General features: G+C 35.5%; 1 protein-coding gene across 6 annotated transcripts in view; it reads left to right on the top strand.

Annotated features, from left to right (window-relative positions):
• Window positions 1–662: 662 nt before the first annotated feature.
• Window positions 663–12,707, top strand: part of ppp6r3 (protein phosphatase 6, regulatory subunit 3) — a 29,566-nt gene continuing 17,521 nt past the window's right edge. For all 6 annotated transcript variants that reach the window (XM_073831302.1, XM_073831301.1, XM_073831303.1 and 3 more), the window contains exons 1-6: window positions 663–837; window positions 10,642–10,819; window positions 10,919–11,152; window positions 11,242–11,428; window positions 11,503–11,640; window positions 11,838–11,903. In XM_073831302.1, the coding sequence (XP_073687403.1) occupies window positions 10,926–11,152; window positions 11,242–11,428; window positions 11,503–11,640; window positions 11,838–11,903 (618 nt within the window). In that variant the 5' untranslated portion in view covers window positions 663–837; window positions 10,642–10,819; window positions 10,919–10,925. The remainder of the gene's footprint in view (window positions 838–10,641; window positions 10,820–10,918; window positions 11,153–11,241; window positions 11,429–11,502; window positions 11,641–11,837; window positions 11,904–12,707) is intronic.

Raw genomic sequence — 12,707 nt, 5'->3', positions numbered from 1 at the left:
GATGCTCCATTCAGTAATATGTGGTTCATGCACTCGAAGCTGATTGGACCACCGGCATGTCAATCACCGTGACGTCTTATTGTTGCTAGGGCGTTGCAAGTAACTAGCCGGTTAAGGCAATTCAGTAAGCGACACTGTGAACGAGCTGCTTTGTGCAACATTGTGAAGAAACTATCAACGCGTTGTCTTTATCTTTTGGATATGTTGAAATGTAAGAAATCCGTTCAAGAGACAAGCTCTCACGAAGAAGGTAAGATAGAGCAATATGTGCGTTTTGATATCGCTGTACTTTTAGTTTTGAAATGGTAGTTGATTGACACTTTCGTGAGCCAATCAAACGAGCGATTTTAAATCCAGCTAAATTCTATTGGCCGTAACGGCGGTAGGCGTGTGTAATGATTTCGCTTCACTTGAATATTGCTTCTAAAATGTAGAATTATAACATTTCTTCAATTCCAATAACACGCATACGGTTGTAAAGATCATCTCAGTTTTCGTGGCGTTCCTAAATCGAAGATTTACCTCACACAGATCGAGATTAACAAACACGACTATCTTTAATTGACATCCACTGTAGCCAATCAGAGCTCAGCAGCGGATTTTGATCGACAGCTCCTCTACCTCAGGTGGGGGTTGGGGTTGTTGAAGTTGATAACGCCGCCATCTTGAAAAGTGAACTCTGATGGTCTCTCTTTTCGCGCCTGTCACAATCTGTTATAAACACCTCATTCTATCATACCTCGCCCCGTTTTTTTCTTTTTTATTCCGGTGACCGTTTAATCCAAAGGTTCGCCAGTCTTCATGCCGGGCTTTGGCAGTATTCCGCTTTCTTAATAGGTACGTATTTGTGTTGTGTGTATGTCTCTGTTAGCTTAGCGTTAGCCAGTTACCACTTCTCTGTTTTGCCGAGTCAGAACATGGTGTATTTTCACTCTTTTCTCTCATTTAACTAAATAATTCAAACATTTAGCGCGACTACTACATGTTTTAACCAACCCAGACTGTGAGAAATTGTCAAATCTGTGATATTACGCTGGCGGAAGCTCAGTGTCGGCTAATGCCGGGCCCGACGTGCCGAAAAACTTCAGAAAGTGACACACAAAGGCTGTTTGTCAAAACCCAGTGAGCTTTCCATCTAGACAACGTCGTTTGGCTCATATGAAGTTTGTATTAGAATGTTCGAACGCGATTGTGAAGCTCCAAAATGCTGTCTAGGTAGGCAGTTCAGTAGGGATTGAGACACAGCCAAAACACCAACAGAATCCTGTCTGGAACATGTTGTTTTTAAGGTCATATTTTAGAGCCGTGACTGCTTTTAAGTTTTATATGAAATTATTATTGTGTTTTATAAGATTACTTGAAGGTTAGGTTAAAATGATTGAAACGAGATCTTAATTTTTGCTAATATAGTATCTAATTTTGATTTTAAATGTTGTTAAATGTTCTAATGTTTATTTTAAACACGCAGTTCTCAATCTCTAGCGTTGTTTACTTTATGTCCTGATCTGGCCCATCCATGTAAACACCACAAAAGTCTTACAGCTGTTTATTTCTAGTCTTGCGTGATGTGGTTGCATTTGAAAGCTCATAGTCGACTCACTCTTGTAAACAGTCTAGTTGCTATGACATGGCAGCACATTTTTATGGTCCACTCAGGCAGATCATCTTTGCAGGCTCTGTTTTGAGTGCAGCCGGAGCAACTTGTGGTGCAGGCGGTGTTGTTGTGGCCTCTGGGATGCTGGAGAGGTTTGGCAAGACTTTTTATAGCCCCTGAAGAGGGAGTCACGAGGACTTGAGGCTCAGAGTTACTCAAGCCGAATGGTACAGGTGATCTAGTGTAGTACATTGTTCTTCGACCTTTTACACTAGATAAAGTCTGCCTGGAAGGACTTGGACTGACTGTTTTGAAAAGCTATGTGCGGAAGAAGGAAACCAGTAAATCACAGTTTGGTAGCGGTTGACATTTAACGCAAGTGTCAAGATGTTCTTCACAACCAATATTTGTTGACATTGAGTCACTGAGTCATTTTTACTGCAGGTGAAAATTCTAGTCGTTGATGGATGAAAAAGAATGTCCATGCTTATGCTTCTAGTTATGTTCTTTATCCAGTCGCAGATGTTTATTGGCCATTTTACATCAGTGTTATGTATGGTCTTGATATAAATATAAGTCAGGCGGTCTAAGCAACAGAACCTGTGCTGTCTGTGTTTAATGCATGCATACAATTATAGATGTCCTATTTGGCTCACCGCTACATGTTAATTTAAAACTCAATGTGCTCTGCATGCGTCACTGATGACTAGTGAGTTCAGAATCAGAGGATGTGCTGCAGATAATCATTTGTCACTTTGGTGGACTGTATTATTCGTTTTCCATGATTTTTTTCTTAGGAAATTATGTTGACATAAACCACATCTATCTATAATCACTTTTGATCAATTTAATGTTAAATACTGACCCTTGACCCCCATTTTTGTTTGTAGATTAATATATTTATGTATACACTACAAGTTAAACATTTTTGAACAGTAGGATTTGTAATGTTTTTTTTTTTAAGATATCTCTTTTGTTCACCAAGCCTGTTTATTTAAAGTAGATCAAAAACAGTACAGTTTTGAAATATTTTTTTACTATTAATGTAATAATGTAATTTATTTCTGTGAATCCTGAGCTAAATTTTCAGTATCATTACTCCAGTCTTCAATGTACAATGTTCCTTCAGAAATCATTCTAATATGCTGATTTGCTGTTCAAGAAACTTTTATGTATAATAATATTATCAATATTTAAAACAATCGATTAAATTATTTTAGGATTCTTTGATGAATATAAAGATTCAAAGATCAACATTTATCTGAAATAAAAAACTTAAATGAATTATTACTTTTATTTAGTAAGCATGCTTTAAATTGATCAAAAGTGATTGTAAAGACATTTATAATGTTACAAAAGCTTTCCATTTCAGACAAATGCGGTTTTTTTTTTTTTTTTTTTTTTTTTTTTACTTTCTATTCATTAAAGAAACCTGAAAAAATTCTACTCAGATGTTTTCAACAATAATAATAATAATTTTGTGTTTTTTAAGCAGCAAATCAGAATATTAGAATGATTTCTTAAGGATCATGTGACTGGAGTAATAATGCAAAAATATCAGCTTTAAAATCACAGGAATAAATTATTTATTAAAATGTTCAAATAGAAAACTATAGAAAATATTTAAAAATTTTACTGTTTTTGCTGTGCTTTGGATTAAATAAATGCAGGCTTGGTAGACTTGACTTGTAGTATATACACTTAGTATCAATATTATCATTAATTAAAAATGACCGTTCATGACATATCAAATTGTTTCTTTTTTTGGACATATGGACTTAATTCATTCCTGTATCATTTTTTTAATGTCTATCACTGTTTAGGTTTTTAATTCAGTGGAGGTTTAGACTTGTGAATTAAAAGATCAACATCACATCATTGCGCAGTTTAATGTTTCAGCGCTTGTTATTTTAAGTCTGACATTGAACTTGAACTCCTAGGAGGAATTTTGGCTTGTTTGTCAATGTTTTTAAAATTCTGTAAATTGACGGAAAGCATGTGCGCCAGAGAATAGAAGTAGGCCGATGTCAAAGCTCTTTCGGGTGAGCCTAGCCCAACCCCCTTCGTCTATTAATAAGCTTTCCTTCCTCTTAGCCATTCATGAAAGTCAAGATGGCTGCTTGCCAGCTTAGTAACCTTTCACCTCAGTGGTGTGTGTCCATCCACCTTGTAGACTGGAAAAATAGTCTCTTGGCAACCTTAAAAAAATGCATAGCTGTGTGTCTCCAATTATAACATTTTGATGCCAAAGCTGTCAAATGTACATTCGAATTTAACTCTATATAATTGAGTCTCTTATGTTAGAAATTAAGTGTACTTTCCTAGTAAGGAAAAAAAAAAAGAAAGAAAATGAAACCACAATTACTAAGTCAAAACCACAATCATGTGCGGATTGAGTTGATAGTGGTTACAGGCCGATCGGAGGAGTTAGTCTGGTGAGAGTGCAACTCTATTTATTGTGTTGCTAGGTTGTGAACATCACAACAAGGAACTTGTTTGGCTTTCTTGGTTTTCTCTAAACTTTCGTCTGTTTTTCCCACAAACAAAACTACTGTTTGTTTTGTCACTGTAAACTGGTGCATTGTTTCTGTATTAAATCAGGCTCTATTCATAGAGTAGATTCAACCTTTGTTTAAATGATGTCTACTTAGGAACCTGGTAAACTGGAAAAGGGTCTATCTATTGTTAGCAGCATGTGTTTTGTAATATGAAATTGTTTTTAATGCTGTGACTATTAGAGACAGTAATCATCACAATCAGGCAGGTCTGTTTATATAAGTGGTTAATCTTTTAGAGGAGATATATATATATATGTATATGTTAGGGATGTCGCAATACTCAATATAATATCGAACCGTTCGGTACGACATCCACGGTTCAATACGCGCTTGTGAATTGCGGTTTTTCGTTTTTGTATCTAAATATCTTCCTTCCTTTTATTTCTCTTGGAATTTGCTGTATGTTTGCCCACGATTTCATGTGCTGAAATGAGAAAACGCTTCCCCTCTTATATTTGAAAAAAATTACGCAACACGCAGAGCATCTTCCATTCTAATGACATGCAATGATAAGCCTTTCTAAACCTGTTGTCCAACAAAAGTTATAAAAGCAAGTTACAAAAACATTATAACTTGTTTTTAATTCACAACATCAGTTGAGTGTTTGAAATAACTTCCTTATGTTGTGATCTGATGTGGATTCTCATCACAGAATGAGGCAGACGATAAATTCTATACTCATATTCAATGTATGTCGATTAGCAATGGCTTATGAAAATACCCGAGATGGCTTGAAAAACACAGATTAACCATATATTATTGCAGACGAGTGTTTATTGTCCTTAGATTTCATCATTCAAAACGTTTACCTTTATATCTTGTTTTTAATAAGTTACAGCAATAGCGATGCTTTTATCCATATTAGAGAAGCTGGAACGGAACGTTGTTAGCGCTACTTCTTTGATGCATATGTGTTTTCTTTTTTAGCACAAGGGCGCCCTCTGGCATCCAGTATGAATGAAACCCATTCTATTTTGCGTAAAAAATCTAAAAAATTACACCTCTCTCAAAAGAAAAATTAAGCAGACACATACTAAACCACACTTTATCTAGTGTGCAGAGGTTTACAGGAGTATTTTGTTAATTTGTTCCAAAAAAACCACACTGAAGTGGCAAGATATCAGAACCGAACCGAAAACCGTGGTTAAAAACCGAGGTACGTATTGAACCGTGGACTAACTGTATTGTTGCATCCCTAGTATATGTATATGTATATGTGCTAGGGGTGGGAATCTTCAGGCACTTCACGATCCGATTCCGATTCTGGGAGTCACGATTCGATTCCAAAACAATTCTTGATCTACATTTTTTCCCCAATTAATTCTTCTGCTGTGCAAATACAACTTTACAATTTTAAAAACATGTAAAATTGCAGTTTCTATGCTTTTTGTTTATAGTTGAAATCTCTGTAAAAGTAGGTGTGTCAATCTTCACTGGTTTCAAGATTCAATTTAATTTAATTACTGTTTTCATTATCAACTAAATATCACAATGCTCACATTCTTAGTTTTCAATCGTACTGCAAATGGCTACTTTTCATATATGTTTTATATAGGGGTGTGACGAGACACTTATCTCACGAGACGAGACGAGATGAGATTTTGGGTTCACGAGAACGAGACGAGATTTTTTAACTTTTTTAAAATAAATCCTCAATGATGAAATATAGGGGACAATAGTATTTTATTCAACAAAAAACACAAAATGCAAAAAAAAAATGTAGGTGCATTTTGATATGAACTTGTACTTTATGAAATTAAACTTATATTTTAATGAATTATATGCAGTAATAAAAATGCTGCATGATTCTGGGTAAACTGAAAAACAATTGTTTTTTATAAACTGGAGATCACGATTCTGAAGAAAAAAAGGATTAGAAAATTAAACAAAATTACATAATTTACTAGTGGTTCTGAAATAATGTTCATTGCTTAAGTCTGAAAAAAAAAATGAAGGAGCCCGTGTCTCAGTTAATTAAGACTTTCACTATTGGAATCTCTTGAATGTTTAATTCAATGAAAAATACTTTTTTTAAACGTGCAGTTGTCGCCCTCTCCTGGTGAAGAGAATAAACGTTGCTCTACATACGTGTTATACTTTCGTTTTTGATCGCTACTGTAGACAATAAGGCCCGGTTTCGCAGACAAGGCTTAAGCCTAAGTCCTAGACTAAAATGTAAGTCTGAGTTGTTTCAACTGAAATAAAATTGCACTGATTGATTTTAAAATATATCAGTGCCTTTGTTTTGTCTCAAGATGCACACAAGTAATGTTTTTTTCTAAGCATGTTTATAAAAATTACTTAAATGTCCTAATTGAACTATGGTCTAATCCTGGCTTAGTCTAAGCCCTGTCTGGGAAACCGGGCCTAAGTGTTTATATCCAAGCTATAAGCTTTTATCCCAGTACTTATGTTATTTAAATGTCTGTAACAAAGACATGATGATGATTATGTGGTTAAAAAGACTGTTTGTGTTGCTTTCTGAAACCATAGCAGTAAGAATGCAGATTTGAATGTCTTCAATAACTTTCACATCGGCGTCAGTGGAGCGTGAAACAGTTGTAATAGACAATGCTGAATCGTTGTCATTCATGAATAAGATCGCATGGGTGTTTGAATAGAGATTGTGATATTTATATAACTATTAGTCATGCAGCCCTAATGTAAACACTGCAAAATGTTTTGCCATGATATCGCCACGTTCTCGCGAGACCAGTCAGATCTCGCGGGACACATCGGAGTCTCGCGAGATCTCTTGCCACGAGATCTCGTCACACCCCTAGTTTTATATCAAATTTATTTTGTGCCAATTTTACTTTATTTTTTAAATTATATAAGCAAGGTACTTTTTAAAACAATTACTTATTTAAAATAAGTGTTCTTTTTAGGTATCTGAAAGTTTACAGACAATAGTTTTTCTTTTTTCCTCAGCATTTCTGCCGTTTTATTATTACTGATGAGATCATACAGGCAGCTTTAACAAACTAATGCACAGCAGTGGCGAACGGTGACTTTTTTTTTTTTTTTACCAGGTATACTGAGTGCTAAAACCACCAGTAATACCAAAACTAATTATATCTTTAGATTATTTAGAAACCAATAAAATCAGAGACGAAATCATATTTTAATACTTCCTCTTTTTCCTGTTTATTATTATTTTAAAAGATTATAGGCATTTTATATAGGCTATTTTTTTCAGTGGACTTTCACATTTTGAATTGTTGAGAAATTATGATAATATACAGTTAGGATGTTTTTTTTTTTTTTTTTTTCATTTGATTTAGTCGAGTAAGTTGTGCATCAAACACAATATGATTTTCGGCAATCAGGATCTGGCAGCAACAGCGCGTTTTTCCGTTTGGGCGAGTGGTTCGCGGACAGCTTACCCCGCGAATGAAATCATGCGCATGACAGCAAAACGGAGAACGCGCATCAATTCTGAGTCGTCGATCTCAATCTCAAATAAGGGATCAACTTATAAGCATGTTTATATTAATGAACACGTGAACACATTCTCTCTGACAGCCTGGGTATGCGGAGCATTAGCAGCTTATATGGACGGAACGCCACTGATGCACAGATCTATTTCGATATATCAGATGTTTTGTCCTGCTCTGAAAACATAACTGACTGTATGTACAATTTCGTTTAAAACTATTCGAAAACGCAAGTGCATTTAACCGCATTCGCAATCGAGCTTTAGGTCGAACAAACACAAACCGCACGCGAAAGTCTGTCAGTGCATTTAATAGTACGCCATTCCAGACGGCAGAAATGAAAGCATATCTAAAGTAAAACACGGCAGATGGAAGCACACAATGTCAAGCAGTGCGCACGAGTCTCACAGTTCAAATTCTGTGCAATGAAGCCGGCAGCGTCTCTAGCGCGCACGTGCCATATACGGAAAAAAACCAAGCTCAGAATCGATTCTGAAATATTTGGAATCGATTCAGAATCATTGAAGAGAGAATCGCGATGCATCGTAGAATCGATTTTTTTCTCCCACCCCTAATATGCGCCGTTCTACAGATCTTGCTGTCCCATATCCAATAAAATACACATTTAAAAAGCATTTAAGTATTCAACTGTTAGATGTTTGGTTTAAATATTTTATTATTAGAAATTTTAGCAGACATTTACTTGTAAATACACAACTGTTAGATGTTTAATAAGATTATCCTATTATCTATTAAAACCCACAAAAATATTTAAAATATCAGAAGGTTAATATTTATAATCATCATTTATTGGGTACTTTCAATTTGGAGCATGCTGTCCTGAACCTTTTCCCCTAAATTTCAACTTATAAAAATTATTTTTGCATTTTTTTCTACATTGTTTTTAAAAGTATCCTTTTGGTTCTTTTGATACCTTCTTTGTAAAATTGTCAGATATTTTGAAATGTTCAAAAGTCTGAAAAATCTGTGTGTAAATATAAGGAATGCCACTACTGAACACATTTTTCTATAATTAATATGTGCATTAGGGTTGTGCGATGTCGACCAATTTGGCATCGTACTGTGTCTAACGTGAAACATCGCGATTGGACGATGGCATCGTCCGCGGGGGGCGGGGAGAGGGCGGGAGTGCGGGATGGTTGTTGTTAAATAATTAATTCATAACGAATTAATTAATTGTAGCCTACCGTTTCGACCAGTGCTTAATTTGAGCCAGGTTTGTAAAGATCCAGCATTAACAAGTGCATTAGATCGTGACAGTGCGTGCGTACATACGAGACATAGCAAGCGCGGGTTTATGTAGATGTATCTGGAGGATGTGTGTTAACATGTATTTTCGACCAGTCAGCTTTAAGTTCAAAATCGCTCTCATTGATTGCTTACTGCTTAACCCACTCTCTCTCCAAATGCATTTAATGAGCAGCGGAATGTTTAGAGAGAAAGTGTAATATCAGAAATAATACCAAATCAAGCTAAATAATATGTATTAACATTATAAACACTATAAACATAGCTATAAGTTAGTTACCCTGACTCCAAAACGAGTCATCTAAATGTAACGGTATTCTGAACAGAACAGTGTTTCCATATTCCCAATGCATTTGAATGATAAACTGTTATTTAAAATGTATAGGCTTTGTATTGTACCTTTGTATTCTGATGGAGAAAAAATATATATATTCTCTTGTTTTTTGTTCTAAGCTCTGTTCGTTATGGTAAAACCATGAAAAAGCCATATTTGGTGTAGTTTATTTAATCTAATTTAATTAAAATTATTTTGAATTTTTTCTGCTGTTTTTGTATGCCTCATCTATTAATGTAAACGAACAAACTAGTTCAGGTAATTCGTTTGGACTGTAATTTATATTGTGATCGCTAACAACTTCCTTGTTATTATTTCCTCATAATAATAATAATAATAATAATAATAATAAAATAAGTAAAGATGCGGAAATTGAAGGGGCAGAGGATCGCGATGCTGGCTCAGCATCGTGATGTCTATCGGCCATCGACGATGGCATCGTCTATCGACCCTACCCTAATGTGCATCATTGTTCAGAACTGTGCTTGTGATAGATCACCCTCAGTGTAATCTGTCGAAGTGACGGACAGCCTTCAGGTTTTTCCGTCACTGATAAAAAAATAAAAATAAAAATAAAATCTGTAAATGGCAGACAATTGTTGGTTAACGCAACCTCTGCTACTAACGTACAGTCGGAAATACACAACATTTAAAGAGTGTAGGTAGACTAAGTAGGTAGCTTCACTAGCTTGCAACCTAATTGTGATTTATTTGAAAGTTTGATTTTGTAAAGAAATATTTTATTTTTTGAAATGTGAGCTGTCTAGCCAGCCTAACGATACCTCTTTGTATTTCATCTATTACAGTTTGTTTTATTCTATATAAGTGAATTCAATTTAAGTAAAACTGTTCATTAATTTAAATGTGTGATGCTGTTATGGAAAGTATGCTACTGTGTTCTTTATTACAGTTTGTTGAACTTCGTTAATTTATTATTTTTTTTATTATTTAAATAGCCTACCCTTTATGGTAATTTCTGATTTGGGAGTGATTTGTTTGTTAGAAAAATGTTAGTCTACCTTATTAAAAGTATTGCTCATAACAGACCTGTATGTTCATTTAGACACTAGAGCAGTGTCCGCGCCACTTCAGGCTTGCACTGTTCTGTAGTTTATTAAAACTGTTCTGTAGTTTATTAAAAGTCCGAAAAGCTACGCAATTTTGCATTCAAACTCTTTGATTTTGAACGTGAAATTGCGTAGCTTTTCAGTGATCTACGGCTCAGTGTTTTAAATACCCTGCCATCTGAACGCACGTGATGGAGATTTACTACTAATCACAGAACTGGCTTTTCTGATGAAATACGCTTGACAATCGCATGCGAAATATCGTGCAGCCCTACTAGAAATGTGTACGTTCGATATTACAAAATTTGCATACCTAAAATTTTTTTGTAAAACTGACTTTTTTAAACATTTGCCAAGGTTATCTGTCTGTTATCTGTTGCAGGTGTGTGCTGAGTGTTTTGCTGTGGCGGACGACATTTCTGCTGCATGTGTCCTTTATTTAAGGGTCTGTCCAGTTTCTACCGCCTGTGGTGCCTGTAATGGGCCAGAAGTCCCAAAGAGCACAAGCATTATTTTATTTTTAATCAGAGTTTTTACCCTCTGGTCTCTGCTACACTCAGGTGAGCTTTTTCCTAATTAGTCACGTTTTAGATGTAGCATCTTCAAAAATCATAATGATAATGCAAAACTCACAGATGAGCAATTTATTGATTCCTCAGCAGCACCATGTTTTGGAAGTTTGATCTGCACACGACGTCCCACATTGACACTCTCCTGGAGAAGGATGACGTTACGCTGACAGAGGTGATGGACGAAGAGGACGTCCTACAGGAGTGCAAAGCTCAGAACCACAAGCTCGTGGACTTCCTGGTGAGGCCACTGTGCATGGAGGATCTTGTGGGCTACATCACTCAGGAGCCCAATGACGATGTGGAGGAGAAGATCAAATATAAGTAAGAATGCCATGTTTGATGCTTGCTCAACAAAAACATGCTGACTGTTGGCTTATGTTGAATGTCTACTTGTCTTTTTTTATGTAAAGGTATCCCAACATATCCTGTGAACTCCTGACCTCAGATGTTAGCCAGATCAATGACAGGCTGGGTGAAGATGAAAGTTTACTGATGAAACTCTACAGCTTCCTTCAGAACGAGCCTCCCCTCAATCCGCTGCTGGCCAGTTTCTTCAGCAAGGTCTTGAGCATCCTCATTGGGAGGAAACCAGAGCAGGTACATACGTGGTCATACTGGTTCATATTCATATGGATGCGTGAAGGTGAACTAAATATCCCATCTGCATCTAGATTGTGGAGTTCCTCAGGAAGAGGGAAGACTTTGTGGATCTGATGATCAAACATATAGGGACCTCGGCTATTATGGACCTCCTGCTCAGGATGCTCACCTGCATTGAGCCACAGCAGCTTAGACAGGATGTATTAAATGTGAGTTTTCATACCTATAAGAGAGTTTTCATGATGTTGTGGTCTGGTTTTGTGCATGCACAATTTTTCATTTTGTAGATATGGATGTTTTCATTTGAATACATGCAGCAGGAAATTCATCATGGATTAAGCATTTAATCCACTCACTGTGATCGTAATACCACCTCAAAGTTTCCTCTTCATCTCCTCTCTTGCAGTGGCTAAATGAAGAGAAAGTGATACAGCGACTGGTTGACATGGTGCAGCCGTCACAAGATGAGGATGTAAGTGAAGTCCAATAAAGCAGTGTAATAAAAATAATTTATTTTAAATTTTATATTATTTAAATTAATTTTTCAAAATGAATTTTTTATATATATATATATATATATATATATATATATATATATATATATATATATGTATATACACACACACACATGCATGCATACATACACTAGCGGTTCAACTTACTCATAGTTCGGTTTGTATCACAGTTTTAGAGTCACGGTCTCAGTAAGTTCAGTACATGTGCTATGTTTAGGGAAAAAAAATTAAAAGTAAAGACGTAAGAATAATCTATCTAAAAGCAACTGCAAAAATAAATATAATAGAGAAGAGTAAAGAAACAAATAAAATAAACAGATTTTTTTTTTTTTTTTTAGGTAGGTCTAACATTCGTTTTTTAGGTACAGAAACTGAAAATGATCAAATGTTAAAAGCATTGCAGTATAAATTGAAGTTTATTAAAGTTACAAAAGCTATTCAATCAAGAGCAGTGAGTAATTTCCTTGTTGTTGCTGTTTGGTAAATATTAAGAAATTGCTGTCAATTTAAGGGAATGCACTGATACTTAACTTTTATCCAGCTATGTCTGCTAGGATACTTGCCAAGACGGGAATTTTGACAATTTTTGCATGAATTTGTTCATTCAAACACAACAAAAAAGCTTAATATTTGCACGCGTTCTGAGACGCGGGTTTGCGTGCTTCCAATGAGCTTCCACACACAGATCTTCTCACTTCTCACTCCGCCTGCGAGTTTGCGCCTTATGGCTCTTAAATGAATGTTGAAAAAGTTAAAAAAGT

Source organism: Garra rufa, chromosome 25, assembly GCF_049309525.1.
Source record: "Garra rufa chromosome 25, GarRuf1.0, whole genome shotgun sequence".
In the NCBI taxonomy this organism is placed as follows: Eukaryota; Metazoa; Chordata; class Actinopteri; order Cypriniformes; family Cyprinidae; genus Garra; species Garra rufa.
The sequence above is the reverse complement of the archived record's forward strand: the minus strand, read 5'-3'. Positions and strand labels throughout refer to the sequence as shown.